This window comes from Chrysemys picta, chromosome 7, assembly GCF_011386835.1.
Source record: "Chrysemys picta bellii isolate R12L10 chromosome 7, ASM1138683v2, whole genome shotgun sequence".
NCBI classification, from domain to species: Eukaryota; Metazoa; Chordata; order Testudines; family Emydidae; genus Chrysemys; species Chrysemys picta.
The window spans coordinates 18,286,103-18,307,228 of NC_088797.1; the positions used below are offsets into that span (position 1 = coordinate 18,286,103).

Genomic DNA, 21,126 nt, shown 5'->3' on the forward strand with positions numbered 1-21,126 from the left:
ACAGCGCTGTACAGCTACAAGTGTAGCCAAGGCCTAAGGTTCTTCCACATCCAAGATGAAGGGCTTATGTAACCTTTCCACGCCTAAATGAGTCCAATATCTGCCATTTCTTTCATTCCTAATGCACTGAGGGCAAGTTTACGCTACCACCTAAGTCGATATAACTTATGTCACTCAGGGGTGTGAAAAAAACACATACACCCTCCAAGAGACACAAGTTTTACGCTGTCCACATTGGCGCTATGTTGGTGGGAGAGGCTCTCCTGCCGACGTAGGCCTTGGCTACACTCGTGGATTCACAGCGCTGCAAGTACTCCACCTCTCCGAGGGGAATAGCTTGCAGCGCTGCGAGCGAGCGTGCAGCGCTGCAGGCGCTGATTACACTGGCGCTTTACAGCGCTGCGCTCAGGGGGGGTGTTTTTTCACACCCCTGAGCGCAGCAAGTGCAGCGCTGTGAATTGCCAATGTAGCCAAGGCCATAGCTTCTGCTTCTTGATAATGTGGAGTAATCATGCCAACAGGAGAGCGCTCTCCTGTTGGTATAGCACGTCTTCACCAGACACACTCCAGCAGCGCAGGCTGCACTGATGTAGTGCTGCACTGTACACTTGCCCTTATTCTTCCCATGCTTTTTGGGAAAAGTGGTTTATTCAACACATCAGTGAGTATCTGTCTCTGAGGGTTATTTTATTATTTGGATTATAGTAGCATCGAGAAAACACAACCAAGATCAGGGTCTGACTTTTAGACACTGTTGCTGGGGCTGACCGCAAGTTACCTTGGGCTGTTATTACAGCATAGTTCAAGGGGAGCTAGTAGTGAACTGCTGGGCTGGCTTGCAGCCACTTGACTGATAAACTAGTAAAGAGATAAGGAAGGCCGGAGAGTGTTGAGTGTGGGAATAGAGAGCAGCAGTGATTTCTGCCAGAGCCTGCTTGTGGGTGAATACGCCCCCTCCCTTAGAAGGAGATGGTGATAAAAACAGCTATGAGGATTGCTTTAGACGAACAGTCTCACCTGCGAACCTAGGCCTTGTGGGTGCCCAGGAATTCCCCATGCTGGAGCAGCGCCTGCTACGAGCCCTCAAGGACAAGGCTGGAGGGTCCGGGACGGTCCGTAGCAGAAGGGGCGTAAGCATTGATGCTTGCTTGCTTGCTTGCTTGCGTAGTTGCTGGAAAGCATGTATTTAGTAACGCGTGAAGGCTGGGAAGCTTATTATAGCTTGGCAATAAAACCGGTTATACTTATGCACCTGTTGTGGCTTCATTGAGTGTATCTGAGCCCTCCCCTTTGGCTTGACAATTGTACGTAAATAGAGTAAGAAACACTTTCTGCCCCGAAGAGCTTATTACATATATAGACAAAGAAAGTATTCTTACTCCCGTTTCACGGAAGAGATTAAATTACTTGCCTAAACTCTCAAGGAGGTTATGGCAGGAACTGAAACCAGAGCACCTGAGTCCCAGTCCGCTGTCTTAACCACACACCATATTTTTCCCTTGTTCTCCACAATTGTTTGTTCTTTCTTCTTGTCATCTGGATTTAAGACCTGACCTACTTTCAGCTCCCATCTATTCAGCTGATGTAACCTCATTTTCCTGTTGCCAAAGCATTGGTAATATTTTTTTCTGTTACATCATTTTTTAAAAAATGTTGACTAGTTCCTCTTCAAAATGAGAAGCATATATAAATGTATCAGATATTAATTTATAAATATATTTTTACTGACTCTTGAGTCATGTGGCAATGTCATTTTGGAGACATTCACACTGTGAATGTAACAGCAGGCTTGTGTGATACTGTCTATCACTATAATGTACATGAAAATGTCTTTCAGTATATTTAATACTATCCATTGCCTGACCTAGTCATAAAAATTGAATGCTAATATTGGCATTGAAGCTTATCACATGCTCACCATACCTTCTGCGCAGCAGTTCAGAGAGTGTATCGTTTGAGTGTATCTAATTTTTCATGGCCCAGAAACATCCTGACACAAGAAAGGACTTCATATTTATCTGCTACTGGAATTGCAAGAACAGTATTTCATAACAATTCCTCTCATCAGTATGATTTCATTTTTCAGCTAAACTCATGGTTAATATCAGGGATCGGCAACCTTTGGCACACAGCCCATCAGGGAAATCCGCTGGTGCACCAGGACGGTTTGTTTACCTGCAGCGTCCGCAGGTTTGGCCGATCGCAGCTTCCACTGGCCGCGGTTCGTCGTTCCAGGCCAATGGGGGCTGCGGGATGCGGCGTGGGCTGAGGGATGTGCTGGCTGCCACTTCCCGCAGCCCCCATTGGCCTGGAACAGCGAACCGCGGCCAGTGGGAGCTGCGATCTGCCGAACCTGTGGATGCTGCAGGTAAACAAACCATGCCCGTGCACCAGCGGATTTCCCTGATGGGCTGTGTGCCAAAGGTTGCCGATCCCTGGTTTATATTATTCATTAAAAGTTAAAAGTATGGTCAGGATAAAGCAGGTCTTTTTGTTTTTCCTAATAAATTATTGAAAGAAGAGTCTGCTATTTGAGGGACCCTCTTTTAGACAATTGTTCTCAAACTTTTGTATTGGTGATCCCTTTCACACAGCAAATCTATGAGTGCGACCCCCCTTATAAAATAAAAACATTTTTTTTTATATTTAACACTATTATAAATGCTGGAGGCGAAGCAGGGTGTGGGGTGGAGGCTGAGCTCACAACCCCTCCAAGTAATAACCTTAAAGTCATGACCCCCAGTTTGAGAAACCCTGGATTAGATGTGTAAGTGACGTCTGGGTTATGGTAATTAAAGATCCTATGATGATATGGTCTGATGGAAAATCACTACACCCAATGGAATGTGGTCACGTTCTACAAAGATAAGTAAACCACTGGCATAATCTTCAAGCTTCATGGGAAAGTATTTTTTCAATTGCAGTAAATTCATGTATATGAGAATGAGTCCTGGTCTACACTCCTAAATTATCAGAGGGGTAGCCATGTTAGTCTGAATCTGTAAAAAGCAACAGAGGGTCCTGTGGCACCTTTAAGACCAACAGAAGTATTGGGAGCATAAGCATAAGCTCCCAATACTTCTGTTAGTCTTAAAGGTGCCACAGGACCCTCTGTTGCTTTTTACTCCTAAATTAGGTCAACATAAATCTTCTTGCGTTGACCTATTTGTGAATGTGTCTGTATTCAAATTTGTCTTTGGCTTACATTAGCGCCCCGTTACAGCGACACAGTAAAACTATTTCCCTGAATGGCATAGAGCCATGATCGACATATTGAAGTTGACACAGTGTGAGTGTAGACACCGAATGACCTCTGTCAACCCTAACAGTTCTCCAGCAGCTGTCCCACAATGTCTCATTCCCTGTGACAGTGACTGGTCGGGCCACAATTTTAAACTCCACTGCCCAGGGTTCACAGAGACTGGAAGAAACATTCCTTTTAAAATCCCCCACATGTATTTGAAATGCCTTTTCCTGATTGCCCACCTTGGCGAGCACAGCTAGCTGCTCACTCTTGCATGCAACTGCCCAATCGACCATGCTGGCTCCATGCACTAGACTCTCTCCTGCCTGAAGTAGATGTGGTATTGGCTCTCTTGGGCCTGTTGGGAGAAGAGGCTGTGCCTGCACCGCTACCGACCAGCTGTAGAAACATGGACATGTTCAAACAGATTGCACAAGGGCTACAGGCAAAGTGGTATGACAGGAATCATCAGCCGTGATGCGTGAAAACAAAGGAACTTTGTCAGGTATACTGCAAGGCCATGGAACACAATAGATTTGAGGCTGAGCATCCACAGAAAAAAAATGTTGGGTGCTCAGCACCCAGCAACCACCCGCCCATCAGCTGTTAGACTTAAGTAATGCGTCCCAGCCAATTGGTGGACATCTCCCCCAGTCAGGAGCTTCATAGGAGGGATTCTTTGTGACTAGAGCTTTCCTAGCTCCCTTCTCCACCAGTTCAGGGGAGCGACCAGGTGGTGGCCATGGTCCGAACACAGCCTGCGGGCTTGGGTTTAAGGCCCACGAGACCTCATAGGTAGTGTGTAGCACACTGAGATACTACCCTTGGTGCACTAAACTTTACATCAACATAAGCACTCCTGGTGGTGCAAGTAACCAAGTATGCATGCACCCGAGTGATATACAAACTTCAGCACCTGTATGCTGACGTACCTGTATCGACCAGTTTGTAGGGTAGACATGGCCTAAGGAACTAGGGAAAGGATGTAGATAGCTCTGCAGATTGATAATTGTATATAGAGCCTCTTACCCCTCAGTTATGTAGCCTGATTACTCGTAGGCGCTGACTTCTACTGGCGCCGGTGGGTGGCCGACCCCCCCCCCCGCCTCTGGCCCCGCCCCAACTCCACCCCTTCCCCGCCCCCTCCCACCCCATTCCAACCCCTTCCCCAATCCGCCCCCTCCCTGCCCCTATTCCGATTCCTTCCCCAAATCTCTGCCCAGCCCCGCCTCTTCCCTGCCTCCTCCCCTGAGCGCGCCACATTCCCGCTCTTCTCCCCTCCCTCCTGGAGCTTGCTACCCCACCAAACGGCTGTTTGGCGGTGGCAAGTGCTGGGAGGTAGGCGGAGGAGTAGGGATGCCGTGTGCTCAGGGGAGGAGGAGGAGGTGAGGTGGGGCAGGGCGCTTGGCTGCCGGTGGGGGTGCAGAGCCCCCACTAATTTTTCCTCATGGGTGCTCCAGCCCTGGAGCACCCACGGAATTGGCGCCTATGTGGTCACTAGTGAATGAAACTGTAACTCTCTGAAGGCTGTTAAGTGAAATGACTGGGTGGTTCTCAGTCCAGTTCCTAGTTCCACTTAATTTAAAACCACCATCACAATTGAAAATATTGTTGACAGTCTCCAAGAGAACAAAGATTTGAGTGGGAGTAGTTCCTGTAGGTGAGGGTGGAAGAGGCTGTGGGATGAGGTGGGGTAGAGGACGTTTCACTACTGCTCCCCATGCTGCCCCCAGTTTCTGGTGGAACAGCAGTCTAGCCTGTGGGCCTGTCAGTGGGCAATTTTCATGAGCACCAAATTTATTTTTAACAGAGGATAAAGAAATAATATGCAATAGTTTTATCCTGGTGTTAAATTAGCCCAGCAGTTTGTCATACACTGTATATCAGTTTGGTTTGATTTGGTATGGAACCAAGGGGAATACATCGTAATTTGAAATGTTGAGAGACTGAAAGACAAGGAGTTCTGTTACTAGGCTTTTTTTTAACTGGCAGGGATAATTGGGTTTGAAAAAAGTGTCATGCAAACAAATGGCTCAACAGCAAAGAACATCCCTTGAACCGGATGTTAGTCCTGTTGTCCCTGCCAAATTCCAACTCAGAAAATTACATTCTGCCTCCTGAAATTCCCCTGCTGTTTCAACTGTACTATTCTCACACATTTCCTGCCCTAGAGCTGACCTGCCAAGTTCCCACCCACTTGGAGATAAACCTCCTTGCTATGGTTTAAATTATTATAACAATGATACTTTAATGATTGTTATGATGATTGATCTTATTCTAGTGATGGATTTTACAATATGTTTCAAGGAAACATTTACATTTTTTTATTTATTCATTCGTGTATATTTAATTTCCTAATTTGGTAGTCCCACCTTGATAACCTTGCCTAACCTGTCGTGTTCAGTGTTCGGTGAGTGCTGGTACACAGCTGTCACATCTCCCCTCCCCAAGAGGTGGCAGTGTTGGGTAAAATGATTCCTGTATCAGTTAAGGGATTTGGACCCTGGGTGATGACAGGCACTATAGAAATGACAATTATTCCTACTAAATCCCCCGCAGTAACTGTCCAAGGGATTGAGAGGAGCACACAGAAATATGGAATCCTGGATAATATGCCATTATTTAACAGGAAGAATTATCAAATATGGCCACAAATTATATAGGGAAGTATATAGTTTCAGTTTTAAAAGTGATTCTTCAGCTACCTTGTCAAAACCCCTGGATGCCAAATTCCATCATAAAGGTGGCTGCATTTCATTGGTGGGCAAAAGTTTCTTCCATTTTTTCCCCTCAGTTGCCCAATGAGGCAATGAGCCCACAGATCTCTCATTCCTGGCTTCTGCTGCCCAGTGCCTGCCAGGGAAAGTGTCATGCCAAAGGCAATAAGGAAATCAAGGGTTTCTACTTCCCTGCCTCCAGTCAACCACTTGGGATAGTTGCTTCTGTCTCCCACCTCCCAGTCAATGATCTATAAAAGGCCCCCTTTTCTCCCATGCAGGGTAGAGAGGAGCAGGCAGGAGAGGTGATGGGGAAATATGGGAGAATGATTGAATGGCTAAGGTAACTTACTGAATTATTGTCATAACATCGGTATTACTAAACCCCCAACTGTTAAAAAATCAAGTGTCAGGCCCCAATAAATCACAAGATTACCTTAAAAATCATGATATTTTAAATTATGATACATTTGGAATTCTTTGTCCTGTCTTCTGGTTTTTGAACCTTTAGGTGACACTCGGGTCACATTTTCCAGCTTTTCCCTGAATCCATGAGGGCTAGTCATTTTCATTTGTTTTAAGGAAACTCAGATTCTCATTATTCCAATGGCTGAAGCTGTAAGAAAACCACCAAAAATGGCAAAACATATGTAAAATTGTGAGAGCAGGCAACGCTGTAACATAACTTAAAGTATATGCATATGATAAGAGACAGGTAAACTTAAAATATGCCAAGACTTATAATAATATTTTAAATTAAATAGAAACATTATAGGGTTAAATATAAATAAAATAACAGAAAAAGGAAAAAGTTAAGAATAATTTACATACATTGCAAGCTGTTTCATGTGCATGGAATGAGTCTATGCAGGTGTAAGGATCTGCCCATGTGGATCATTTTGCAGGATTGTACAAGCTAAATACAAAAATGCAAGTGTTAAAATAATTGAAAAAGTACAACAAAAGTCAAGGGCTATGTATCTTTTTAAATAATTGGAATAAGGCAAAGGGTTCAGTGAAAAAGTATTTTAAAATATAAAATTGTTTAATAAGGTTAAAATTAAAAATAATTATTAAAAACCTAATTAGCGATAACACAACACAAAAGGCAGGTTAAATATAAAACATACAGAAGAGAAGAATTAAAATGTCTAGAAAAAGTATATCTCAGGGGTGTGGGTTAAATGTAATTTTTAAAATAAAGCTATGAATTCGAAAGGAATGATGGTCCAATGTTAGGGTCCTTGCCTAGCATCCATAAAACACAGTTCAATTTCCTGTACTGCCACAGACTTGCTGTATGATCTCAAGCAAGACACTCAGGCCACATCTAAACTATAAACTTTGGTATAACTACATCGCTCAGGGGTGTGAAAAATCCACACAATCCTTAGTGACACAGTTATACTGACCTAACCCCCAGAGTAGACAGCACAGCACTATGTGGACGGGAGGGCTTTTCCCATCAACATAGCTACTGCCTCTTGCAGAGGAGGATTAATTATGCCAACAGGAGAAGCTCTCCTGTCAGCGTAGTAGTGTCTTCACTGAAGCGCAAGATGCAGCAGCGCTGATGCAGCTGGTTTAAGTGTAGATCTGCCCTTAGTCTCTCTGTGTCTCAAATCCCCTATCAGAAAGGGGTTAATAACACTTCCCTATTTTAGAGGGATAGGGAAGACTTTGAGATCTACAGATGAAAAAGTACTACATCAGAATTAGGTACTATCACTTTAACTGTATGTTATAAACCTGTTCCTTTTTTTGTTTCTGACTTGTTGAGTGTCATTATGGGACTATCTCCTACTAATGTTTGAACAGTGCAGTGGAGACTAGATCCCAAATGGGTCCTTTGGGTACAACACAGTAGTACCGATAATACTAATGAACAAATGGGTCATCTGTACCAATCCCGGTACCAGGGCCGGCGCAACCCATTAGGCGACCTAGGCGGTTGCCTAGGGCGCTACAATTTGGGGGGCGGCGACTGCGGCAGTATTTCGGCAGCGGGACCTTCCGCCGCCTCTGTGGGGGGGTGGCATTTCGGGGCAGGACCTTCTGCCGCCTAGGGCTGCAAAAAAACTGGCAGCGCTCCTGCCCGGTACACACTGGCCAGATTCTGAGTTGGTGTAAGCAGGTGCAATTCCACTACAAGACCACGCTGAGGGGGCTGTTGACACTTACATTAAAGCGACAGAGGAGGCTTTTCTGTGGCAGTAGTAAAAAGGAGAGATGGTAGCTAGGCTGACATAATTCTTCCATCAACCTAGCAGTGTATAAAAGGGACTTAGGTTGGCTTAACCACATCTCTCAGGGGTGTGAATTTTTCAACCTAAGTTATAGGTCACTGTCCTTCGACTGGAAGGGGGCTGAGTCAGTGTTTTCGCCAGGAATTGAAATTAGGGGAGGTGTTGGAATATTCAGGGAGGGTGAGGGCCGACGAGGGTTAAGACCGTGAGGGCAAAGGTAGGATGTATGGCACCATAGTCAAAACTGAAAAATGTTTTATGATCATTTTATTAGATTTAAATCATGTTTTAAAATCATCACAAAAACTAAAGTTGGCTACTCAAGCCTACTACAAAGCCCTATATCTACATCCGTCTTGGTTTCTTGTTGTAATTTTGCACTCTTTGGTGTCTTCTTGTGTGTCCATTACTTCCAATCCTTCAGCATATGCTCATGATCAGGCAGAAGGTGACTTTTTTCAGAACACAAAATTCTATTCAATGAGGAAAAAGTATGCTCAACTGTAGCTGTTGTGACTGGGAGTAGCAAGAGATGAATTCCTACTTCTTTCATCCCAAGAAACATAACACAAAGATTGGGTTGAACCACTAGTGATGAGAAAGAAGTTGAAGTGAAATCTTCATTTGTTCGTCATATGATATTTCACTCTGTGTTCAAAATTCTCTATTCTGTCCTGATCACATAGCAGCCCTATTGCTGGTAGTGTCTCACTCCACTCAACTGTAGGTGTTTTATAAGACAGGCATCTGTAAAAGCTACGTGGAGGTTGAGTAGAATCCAGAAATCGTTATTGTAGATTTGTAAGACTCAAGTCTGTGTACTTTTTCAGCTGCTTAACAAGCACTTCTTGTCCTCTTCACTTAAGGAGTCAATATAAGTATCTTCTGAACTGAAGTCTTTGCTTCTTCCAGTACATTTTCAATGGATATCTCTGATTGATCCAAGGGTAGCTTCTATTGCTGGACAAAGATCTACTACTGTTGTAGCAGATGCCTGGATGACATTGTTTAAACAGTAGACTTGCAAGAGAGAGAATGACGATAGTCTTCTCTGAACTTCGTAACAAAAGTAATCCACCAGCCTCATTACTTAGATCTGTCCTATCTTGGTGGATATTTTCCAAAACCAGTGATAATAGTTGCAGTAATTTTAAGACAGCAGCCAAGAATCGCTCATGAGAAAGCCAGCAAGTTTTCCCAAGTTGGACTAATTTGAACTTCAATCCCAGTATATCTTCTATTTGTTTTCAAGACGTTCAGTCCTTTTGGACTCTTGCTGAAAAAAAGAGTATAAAAAAGCCATTAAATTTGTGACTTTTTAATATCTTTTTAAGATTCTGCAGCTTGTATTAGCGCTAGCTGGAGTAGATGGCCTCTGCAATGTGTATAGGAGAGATTAGGGTTACACTTTTCTCTGAGCAAAGCTTGTACTCCACTATGTCTTCCAGAGAAGTTTGTAGCTCCGTCAAATGCACAAGCAGCCATCTGTTTGGGGTTCAATTTACAAGCATTTAACTCTTCTAAGATGTCAAAGATGCAGCTGATGTGTCTTCTATAACCTGAACATCTAGAATGCATCTACTGGTCTACCATGGACATCAAGATAACATACGCAATTACTTAATGCCTATTTGAATTGGACTGCCATCAGCCATGTATGCACATTTTTTGAATATGGTGAGAGAGTTCTTCACTTTTTCAACTGCTGAGTCTTTCACTGTTGCACCGCATGCTTCTAGAGAGTCAGCTGAGATTTTTCAGAAAGATAGCGAGCATTTGCCAGTCTTGTTCTAAATTAGTGTCCAACTTCAGGATTAACAAGTAACTTAACATTGGCCTCCAGTTTGTATTGTGTGGTATCTCTTACTTAAATAGAAAGTATGGTGCAACAGCCATGTTGGTTCACATAAACTGAGTTGTGTCTCCAGCATTCTTAACAGCCTCGTTAAGTTCTTCTAAAATTGGCTTTGACAGTGACTGGCTTATAGGGCTTTCTGCAAGTTGATGCAGTCCAGAGGCATGGTGTTTTGCAGCCTTTTCATATAGGTTGTCAGTATTGGCTTAGCTGATCAGTCTGGCAAACCAAGCTCCTCCACTTTTACTATATAAATCCATGATATGCCCACATCTTGAATACTGCATGCAGTTCTGGTCACCCCATCTCAAAAAAGATATATTGGAATTGGGAAAGGTACAGAAAAGGGCAACAAAAATTATTAGGGGTATGGAACAGATTCCCTATGAGGAGAGATTAAAAAGACTGGGACTTTTCAGCTTGGAAAAGAGATGACTAAGAGGGGATATGATGGAGGCTTATAAAATCTTGACTGGTGAAAATGAATAAGGAAGTGTCATTTACCCCTTCACTTAACACAAGAACCAGGGGTCACCCAATTAAATTAATAGGCAGTAAGTTTAAAACAAACAAAAGGAAATATTTCTTCACACAATGCACAGTCACCCGTGGAACTTTTTGCCAGAGATGTTGTGAAGGACAAAATTATAACAAGTATCAGGGGGTAGCCATGTTAGTCTGTATCTACAAAAACAACAAGGAGTCTGGTGGCACCTTAAAGACTAACAGATTTATTTGGGCATAAGCTTTCGTGGGTATTCTTCAGATGCATAGAGTGAAAGTTACAGATGCAGGCATTATATACTGACACATGGAGAACAGGGAGTTACTTCACAAGTGGAGAACCAGTGTTGACAGGGCCAATTCAATCAGGGTGGATGTAGTCCACTCCCAATAATGGATGAGGAGGTGTCAATTCCAGGAGAGGAAAAGCTGCTTCTATAATGAGCCAGCCACTCCCAGTCCCTATTCAAGCCCAGATTAATGGTGTTAAATTTGCAAATGAATTTTAGTTCTGCTATTTCTCTTTGAAGTCTGTTTCTGAAGTTTTTTTGTTCAAAGATAGTGACTTTTAAATCTGTAATAGAATGACCAGGGAGATTGAAGTGTTCATTTACTGGCTTATGTATGTTACCATTCCTGATGTCCGATTTGTGTCCATTTATTCTTTTGCGGAGGGACTGTCCGGTTTGGCCAATGTACATGGCAGAGGGGCATTGCTGGCACATGATGGCATATATAACATTAGTGGATGTGCAGGTGAATGAGCCCTTGATGGTGTGGCTGATGTGGTTGGGTCCTCTGATGGTGTCGCCAGAGTAGATATGGGGACAGAGTAGGCAATGAGGTTTGCTACAGGGATTGGTTCCTGGGTTGGTGTTTCTGTGGTGTGGTGTTTAGTTGCTGGTGAGTATTTGGTTCAGGTTGGGGGGTTGTCTGTAAGTGAGGACTGGCCTGCCTCCCAAGGTCTGTGAGAGTGAGGGATCATTTTACAGGATAGGTTGTAGATCGTGGATAATGCGCTGGAGAGGTTTTAGCTGGGGGCTGTATGTGATGGCCAGTGGTGTTCTGTTATTGTCCTTGTTGGGCCTGTCCTGTAGTAGGTGATTTCTGGGTACCCGTCTTGCTCTGTCAATCTGTTTCCTCACTTCCCCAGGTGGGTATTGTAGTTTTACGAATGCTTGATAAAGATCTTGTAAGTGTTTAGTATCGGGGTAGCCGTGTTAGTCTGTATCTACAAAAACAACAAGGAGTCTGGTGGCACCCTAAAGACTAACAGATTTATTGGGCATAAGCTTTTGTGGGTAAAAACCTCACTTCTTCGGATGGATAGGAATGCATCCAAAGAAGTGAGGATTTTACCCACAAAAGCTTATGCCCAAATAAATCTGTTAGTCTTTAAGGTGCCACCAGACTCCTTGTTGTTTTTGTAGGTGTTTGTCTCTGTCTGAGGGGTTGGAGCAAATTCGGTTGTATCTTAGAGTTTGGCTGTAGACAAGGGATCGTGTGATGTGTCTTGGATGGAAGCTGGAGGCATGTAGGTACATATAGCGGTCAGTAGGTTTCCGGTATAGGGTGGTGTTTATGTGACCATCACTTATTTGCACTGTAGTGTCCAGGAAGTGGATCTCTTGTGTGGACTGGTCCAGGCTGAGGTTGATGGTGGGGTGGAAATTGTTGAAGTCCAGGTGGAATTCTTCAAGGGCCTCCTTTCCATGGGTCCATATGATGAAGATGTCATCAATGTAGCACAAGTAGAGGAGGAGCACTAGGGGACGAGAACTGAGGAAGCGTTGTTCTAAGTCAGCCATAAAAATGTTGGCATACTGTGGGGCCATGCGGGTACCCATAGCAGTGCCACTGACTTGAAGGTATAAGTTGTCCCCAAATCTGAAGTGGTTGTGGGTGAGGACAAAGTCACAAAGCTCAGCCACCAGGCGTGCTGTGGCCTCATCAGGGATACTGTTCCTGACAGCTTGTAGTCCATCCTCATGTGGAATATTGGTGTAAAGTGCTTCTACATCCATGGTGGCCAGGATGGTGTTTTCAGGAAGAACACCAATGCATTGTAGTTTCCTCAGGAAGTCGGTGGTGTCTCGAAGATAGCTGGGAGTGCTGGTAGCGTAGGGTCTGAGCAGAGAGTCCAAATAGCCAGATAATCCTGCTGTAAGAGTGCCAATGCCAAAGAGATGATGGGGCGTCCAGGGTTGGAACTAGACAAGTTAATGGAGGTTAGGTCCATCAATGGCTATGAGCCAGGATGGGCAGGGATGGCCCGTGCTAAGAGGGTCCCGCGCCGCAGCTCTCCACCCCACCCCCAGCTCACTTCCCCCTCCTCCCCTCCCCTGAACGCTGCCCCCCCTGCTCCTCCCCCTCCCCTGCTTCCCGCGAATCAGAGGTTCGCGGGAAGTCTGAAAAGAAGCAGGGGCGGGCAGGCAGCACCAGGTAAGCTGGGATGGTGGGGGGCGCGAGAAGGGCTCTGGGGAGGCGCGGCCCAGTCCGGCCCCGGTTCCGGCCGAGCGCGCCAGCCCCAGCGGCTCCGGCCCAGCCCCCGCGGCACGGCTTGGCTCGGGTCCGTCCCGGCCCCCACGGCTCGGTTCCAGCCCAGCCCCCGCAGCGCGGCTCGGGTCCGGCCCGGCCCGGCCCCCGTGGCGCAGCTCCGGCCGCCGAGCGGCTCTGGGTCGGACCCAAGCCCGGCGACCCCGGCTTGATTCCTGGGGGCGGGGCTTGCTGCAAGCCCCGCCCACAGGAATCAGGCCCCGCTCTTGCTAAAGCCGGCCCTGCTGACAGGGCGAGTGGCTGGGCAGCCCGAGCTGCCAGGGACCTGCCGCCGCCCCCTCCTGCCCCCGGACCCAGCCCACCGCGCACCTCCTCACCTCAGCCCCGCACTGCCTGCCCTGGGCGGGGAGAAGCAGAGCCCGGCTCCGAGCAGGGCAGCGGGGGATACTGCCCCGCCGGGGGACCCCCACGGATCGGGCACCTGGGGGTCAGTGTCTGTCCTCTCAGCTCTGTCTGCAAGGGGCTGGGGAAGCAGCTGTCAGCACCTGCCCCTCTCAGCCCTTGCACCCTCCATTCTGCTCACAGCCCCTCCACTTGTACCTCCCCCCATCGCTCCTTTACCGCACCCCTTCCCCTTGTACTCTCCCTTCACCCGCACCTCTCCCCTTGTACCCTCCCCCAGCCCTCTCCTCCCGCACCTCCCCCTTCCCCTGCACCTCTTCTCCCGCAACCTTCCTGATACCCCCTCTCCTCCTCCACCCTCCTCCGTGAGTACATCACACCCCACCTCTCTGCCAGTGTAGAGCTCCCAAGCGCCCCCACACCTGCTCCTCTGCCTGAACCCTCTTTACTAGATCCCCATCCCTTTCCGGGTACAAGGTTTGAGGGTTAGTCCCTATGCCTTCCATGTGCATTTGGAGCACTACAGATGGGGTTGCAGGGGACGGAGGGGGGGGGCAAGATTTATACTAAAGTGAAATAAAAATAGGAGAAACGGTTTGATCCCCACTGCAAGTATAAACGGGGATTGCTGTGGTGAATTAGGAGGTCACGTTTGGGGGGGGAGCCCAGGGCTGGGGTGGCAGGGGATGCGGGTGGAGGGGGAAAAGAGAGCCCAGGGCTGGGGTGGCAGGGGATGTGGGTGGGGGAGGGCACTGGTGGGGGGTGGAGGGAAGAGCCCAGGGCTGGGGTGGGGGGGCAGCCAAACATTTTTTTGCTTGAGACAGCAAAAAACCTAGAGCCGGTCCTGACACTGCCTGTAACTGGGAGGGGGGTGTTGGGGAAATTCAGGGGTGGTCTAGGAAAATCCCTGGGCTGTGAAAATCCCTTTCAGGGAAGCTGCCTTTGCTCACACTCATAACTTAACAACGAGGCTGGAGCAGCAGCCACCCACCCCAGGGAGGAAAAACCTGCTTCACGCTTGAGGGCAGTGCGGATGATGTCACCCAGGCAGGAAGAGGCTGTGAGGCTGGCAGAGCCAAATCGCCTCTCCGGCAGTACACATCCGCCTCGGGGCCAGCGGCCGCTGCTGATAGGGGGACAGGCCGCCAATGCCAGCCCCGGGGGAAGAGGAAGCCTCTGGGGTGTGTGGGATGAGCGGCAGCGCCTACGCGCAGAGAGGCGCCCGAGAGCGAGCCCCGCACACGCCGCGTGCCGCTGGCGGCCCAGGGAGGTGAGGCGGCGGGCGCAGCAAGTGACTGCGAAGGAATGGCCCAGCAACAGCCCGCCCTGGGCAGCGCCCCGCCGCCCGCGTACATTCACACCCTGCCGGCCTGCGTGCTGGAGGACTTCTGCCAGAAGATGGACTGTCTGAATGACTACGACTGGATGCGCTTCGGTGAGAGCGGGGCGCTGCGGGGAGGAGAGCGCGGAAAGGGGAAGGGGGGGCGGGTTTGCGGACGAGGAGCGACTCAGGCAGGGGTCTAGCCAGGCAGGTGACAGGACGGACAGAAGGATGGAGACAAGCCCCGGCAGTGAACTCTCTACTTTCTAAGATGGGTTCAGCCGCCAGTCACCCAGAGGATTCCTGACAGAGGCGCTTTTTGGTGCGCTCTAAAGACCAGATGCTGTAGCTGGATGCGTGTGGGGCTCCGGGCTTCACCTGCGTGGAGCCATTAGCAGGATCAAGCTGTAAATAACTTAGTGGTGACTAAACCTCCAGTCTATTCAGATAAGCACAGAAATACTTCGGATATCTAGTGTGACTTTTGGAAGTCCCTCCTGGCTCCTCCACCCCAGCCAGGCTCCCAGCTCCCACAGGCTTTCCACCCTTCTCCTCTCTTGCCACTCCACTACCATTGGTTTCTACGCTATTGATTCCGTTCTCTAATCCAGTGGTTCTCAAACTTTTTGTACTGGCGACCCCTTTCACACAGCAACCCTCTGAGGGCAACCCCCCTTATAATTTAAAACCACATTTGTTTATATTTAACACTATTACATGCTGGATGCAAAGCGGGGTTGGGGGTGGAGCTGGGCTGGAGGGGCTCCGGGTGACTGCCTTGCCCGCAGGCACCAGCTTCTTCTATTCTCCAGGGTGCTCAAACCCCACTTAGCTCCAGGCCCCGCTCCCACTCCACCCCCTTCCCCCAAAGCCTCATCCCCACCCTGCCTCTTCTTGCCCCTGCTTCACCATTGCCCCTCCTCTTTCTGCCCCCAGCACCTCCTGCACAGCCTGGAACCGCTGATTGTGGTGGGCAGGAGGTGCTTGGGGGAGGAAAGCTTAGCACCCACTGATTTTTTCTGTGGGTGCTCCAGGGCTGGAGCACCCATGGAGTTGGCACCTATGGTCTCACGCAGGGCTGGGAGCCAGCCAGCTGACAGCCAGAGCCCCACCATGCGCAGAGCTGACAGCTCACAACCCCCTTGTAATAACCTCATGACCCCCATGTAATAACCTCACCACCCCCAGTTTGAGAACCCCTGCTCTAATCCCATCAGTCCCACCCTGGCTTGGAGATTTTATGATTCCCGTTTCTTTGCCCTGTTTCTTCATTTTTGTTTATCCACCTTGTTTGTATGCTAAATTTACCTCTGAATACGTTGATTTTCCAACAGTAGAGATGGACCTGAATCAAAACTCCAGATTCGAATAACCCTGACCTGATTCCTTTGCTACTTAGCTTTTCTCTCCTAAGTGAAATCAAAAGATATAAAATAAGCACTTTCCTTACTATTCTTATGACATTTTCTCTACTTAAATTATTATTTATTCAGTGCATGGACCCTTGGAGAGATGGGCATATCCGGATTATCCAATTCCTGGATATTCACATTTCAAATTATCCAACATTTGTTTCTATCCCCCAAATCCACAATTTGTATTGAAAGAGAAAATCGTTTATCCCAAACCCCAAGAGTCTGAAGGTCAAAGAAGAACAGGTCCCTGCAGCTTGGAGTCTAAATTAGAGAAACACAGTGAACAATGACAGACTGAGGAGAAAGGACAAAGGGTGTAGTAATAGAGGATCATGAACTAAATTCCATCCCAGCTGTAACTCCATTGGGCCAAATTAAGGGGAAATGTGTAAGCAGAGAAATTTAAACTCCCTGACACTAATTTACCAAGTGTAAGGGAGTCTAAAGCATTATGTACACTGGGTATTTGCCCCAGCTGCAGCCATTGATGACCACAAAACAGCATAGCTGCACATAGGTGACAGTTTACATCAACCTAACTATGTAAGTGTCTACACTAAAATTTCGCTCCCACTGATGTAACTGCTTCACTATGCCAACTTAATAACTCCACCTCCAGGAGAGGCATAGAGTCAGTGTTGATGTAGTTAGGTCAGTGCAGTGTCATGTAGACATTGCGTTGTTTATGTTGACTGTTACTGGCTTTCAGAAGCTGTGTCACAATGCCCCACACTCACACTACAATCGGTACAAGCGCTCCTGGTGAGGAGGCACACCGCTGACACAAGGATCATTGTGTGGACATGCAAAAGTGATTTAATTACTGCGGGTATATGCCAAAGTAACTTAGGTCGACATAATTTTGTAGTGTAGACATACCCATAACTATGCCAGAAAACCTCCCAGTACAGATGCAGCTACACCAACAGAAAAGTGCTTCTGGGGGCATAGCTAATGTCACCTGGGGAGGCAGTTTTACTATGCTGACAAAAAAACACCTTTGGTTGACATAAACAGTGTTTGCACTAGGAGGCTCTGCCATTATAGTTATATCAGCAACACATTTGTAGTGTAGGGCATGTCTACGCTACGGGAACTATAGCGATACAGCTGCAGTGCTGCCGCTGCAGTGCCTATAGTGTAGATGCTTCCTACTACGACGGAATAGGTTTTTCCAACCACCTCCCTCAGCAGTTGTAGTGAGACCGATGGAAGAATTTTCCCATCAACCTAGCTGCATCTACACCAAGGGTTAGGTTTGTTTAACTATGGTCCTCAGGGGTGTGAATTTTTCATACCCCTGAGAGATATAGCTAGGATAAATGTCTATCTGGGATGGTCTAGACAGTATTTGGTCCTGCCATGTGGGCAGGGGACTGGACTCAATGACCTCTCGAGGTCCCTTCCAGTCCTAGAATCTATGAATCTAGGTTGATCTAAAGTGTAATTGTAGACCAGGGTATAGACAAAGCCTAAATTACAGTACCGTTAGGCCTGGTCTATACTAAAAATTAGATCGACCTAGTTATGTTGCTCAGGGCTGGGGAAAATATCTTTTGTCAATCTACCTACCACCTCTTGGAGATGTGGATTAACTACATCAACAGAAAAACCCCTTCCATCGATGTACAAAGCGTCTACTATGGCACTACAATGACACAGCTGTAGCGCTGTAGCTGTGCCAGCTGTAGTGTAGACATACTCTTAGATTTCTTCTAGCCTCACTTAGGCCTTCTGTACACTAGAAAACTGAACCATTTTTCCAGTAGGTTTAGCTGCCCCTTCACTAACTATGGTTTGTCCTTGTCTACGCTTGCCACTAAACTGTAATATAGCTCTGGTTCGACTAAACTGAATACTGAAACAGTGATGTTTCCTAGTGTGCGTAGGGCCACGGACTCACTGCTGAATTTAGCCCATTGATTTCAGTGGCATCGCACCAGGAATTTAATTTGGTCTCACTTTGGTGTAAAATATCAGGGGCACTGGAAGTTACATGGAAAATGTGGAGAAAAGTGCAAGGAATTTTGCCAATTTGTTTTTGCGAGTCTCTAAAAATTTAAAGAAATGTTTTCATTTTTACAAAACATTTAGAACCTCATACTCCAGGGAACTGATTTTTTCTTGAGACTCGCATTATGATCTCCTTTATTCCTAATTTATTGTGTACCTATTTTTTCAATTGTGCAAATGTAAACTAAATGAGCATATGCAATAGGCTTGGACTTCCCCTGCTTGTATCTGTTTCTTCCATTTTTATAAAAGAAATATCCCTTCTTTACCTTTAGCCTCCAATGTGATAACTGATCAGACAGAGCTGCGGAAAATCAAGTGCATGGAGAAGACGGGAATCAGCATAACGAGAGAGCTCATGTGGTGGTGGGGAGTGAGGCTAGCAACAGTCCAACAGTTACTGGAACTTCTCCAAGCACTGCAGCTCTACCGAGCGGCACAAGTGATTCTGGACTGTGAGTAGATGATCTTTCTCCCTGAGAGAAACTTATTTTATTTTATATTAGGCAACGTAAACCCTAGCAAAATAAATCCTCTTTTTAGTTAAGAAAACCTCTCACTGGAAACCTCATTCTAAAATTCCAACTACATTGATTTTCCACCCTCACAAATCATATTAAGCAATAACATAGGAAGTGCCATACCAAAGCAGATCATTGGTCCCTCTAGTTCAATATCCTGTTTCTAACAGTGATCAGTATGAGATGACTCAGAGGAAGATGCAAGAACCTCGATGGAGAAAGCAATCTGCCCAGAGAAGTTGGCTTATGCTCTGAACCACAAGAATTTATGTCTCTAGCACAGAGGTGGGCAAACTACAGCCCACGGGCCACATCCGGCCCGTGGGACTATCCTGCCCGGCCCCTGAGCTCCTGTCAGGGGAGGCTAGCCCCCGGCCCCTCCCTTGCTGTCCTCCCTTCCCCGCAGCGCGCCACGTCGCCAGTCCTCTGGCCCACCTCTCCTGCTGGGCAGCACGGCGGCATGGCTGGCTCCGCGGAGCATGGTAAGGGAGCGTGGGATCCCGGGGGGGCAGTCAGAGGACAGGGAGCAGGGGGTGGTTAGATGGGGCAAAGGTTCGGGGTGGGGGGGCAGTCAGGGGGCAGGGAAAGATAGGCATGGGAGTACCAGGGGGCCTGTCAGGGGGTGGGGGTGTGGATAGGAGTCGGGGCAGTCAGGGGACTGGGAGCAGGGGGGTTGGCTAGGGGTGGGGTCCCTGGGGGGCGTCTAGGGGCGGGGGGTCCAGGGAGGGGTTGGTCAGGGGACAAGGAGCGGGGGGGTTGGATGGGTCGGGGTTCTGAGGGGGGCAATCAGAGGGCGGGACGTGGGAGGGGGCGGATAGGGGGCGGGGGCCAGGCTGTCTAGGGAGGCATAGACTTCCCTACCGGGCCCTCCATACAGTTTTGCAACCCTGATGTGGCCCTTGGGCCAAAAAGTGTGCCCACCCCTGCTCTAGCACATCAGAGAAAATTTTAAAAAAATTTAATGGTGTCTGTTCTAATTCTAGTAAGCTGTGGGCCTTGGTGGAATCATGTATCATTCAGTTCTACTGGCTAATGATACACAGTGTAGAAGAATGTTGCCATTGGTCAGTTTTAAATCTGCTGCCTTTAATTTTCATTGCATATCCCTTGCTTTTGTATTATGAGTAAGCATAGGCGCGGACTCCGTGGGTGCTCCAGGGCTGGAATGGGAGCCTTTACAGCGTAACTGCAGCGGTTCACCTGTGCAGCTGTCAGGTTTGTAGTGTAGACATAGCCTAAGTTGGCAGGTCTAGCTGTTATAAATAAAGAAGAATTTTTTCTAAATGAAGCAAATTTGATTTGGAAGTCACTGAGACAATAAATGTGGAATCACACAATAGTGTTTTTAAAGTCACTTTTCACACAGTCACACTTTAAACTCTAATTAGAAGCAGCCATTAAAACACTGTACTCCACCACCTCCCCACCAAGGAATCCTGGATCCACCTTTGTTCTTGTGCTTGCTCAGTGCAGGGTGTTCCTGGCATTTCTGAGTAATCCCATTACTGCATGTATACCATGCTGTAATGATTTCAGAGAGAAAATCAGCTACCTTCTTTCCTTTGGAGAAAGCAGTTTGGAACTGGACACAAAAACCTCTCCACACTTTCTTTAATTACATGCAAGGAACAGCAATTTGCAACCTGATTTTTATCTTTTCCAGAAAAAGTCTATTACTCAGCTAGGTGTTATGTCTTTTCTGTGGCAGGGGAATTTAATTTTTACCAGGCTTTCAAAAGTTGCATTCAAAGATTTTAAGGAAATGGATTTTATTAACACCTGAGATGATGATATCACTTTTGCCCCAGGGTAGAGATATTTGGCAACCTCCAGCAAAGCCTTCTGTAAACAGCTGGATGACCTCAGTGTGACTCCTACTCACTCAGTGCAAGGGGAACTCCTTTATTTAATCTTCCTTGTAGTCTGTAAACTACAGTACAGTCTCAAAGACTGAAACCCAGCCACAGTAATCTTCAGAGCAACTACACCGCAAACCCAGATGCATGATAGATTTCTTTTGTTAGTTAAAACTACTCTAGTATTTGAAAATGGAAAGGGATCCTGGATGAAATCTTGAGATTCTGTTTTTACTCAAAAACAACTCAGCCCTTACTCAGGCAAAACTTCCACTAGTCAAGGAAAGCTTTGTCTCAGCAAGGACCAGGTAAAATTCCTATTGATGACTACACAAGGTATAAGGTAATGGAGAAACAGCCCTCCATATGGCAATTGTCTCCAGCAGCAGCTGATTCCTGACGTACGCAGAAAACATAATAATCTCAGCTACATAGTGACACCAACCACAGTCTTTCTGGATAATGATCGTTCTTCTTGTATGTATGCATGTTACAGCATTTTCTGTAACATGCAGCAGAATCCCAAGCATCCAGCT

General features: G+C 47.0%; 1 protein-coding gene and 1 long non-coding RNA gene across 5 annotated transcripts in view; one reads left to right on the forward strand and one right to left on the reverse strand.

The window, feature by feature from the left end:
• Positions 1–5,205: 5,205 nt before the first annotated feature.
• LOC101936237 (uncharacterized) lies at positions 5,206–14,593 on the reverse strand. The gene is made up of 3 exons (XR_255374.3): positions 14,456–14,593; positions 6,793–6,877; positions 5,206–6,577 (listed from the first exon to the last, which is right to left on the reverse strand). It is a non-coding gene; the product is annotated as an uncharacterized LOC101936237 (long non-coding RNA).
• A 171-nt stretch (positions 14,594–14,764) lies between these two features.
• The window catches only part of IRAK2 (interleukin 1 receptor associated kinase 2), a 33,863-nt gene continuing 27,501 nt past the window's right edge, over positions 14,765–21,126 (forward strand). For 3 of the 4 annotated variants that reach the window (XM_005288480.5, XM_042849882.2, XM_008168054.4), the window contains exons 1-2: positions 14,765–14,899; positions 18,489–18,668. In XM_005288480.5, the coding sequence (XP_005288537.2) occupies positions 14,770–14,899; positions 18,489–18,668 (310 nt within the window). In that variant the 5' untranslated portion in view covers positions 14,765–14,769. The remainder of the gene's footprint in view (positions 14,900–18,488; positions 18,669–21,126) is intronic. The other variant, XM_065550851.1, reaches the window with a different exon arrangement.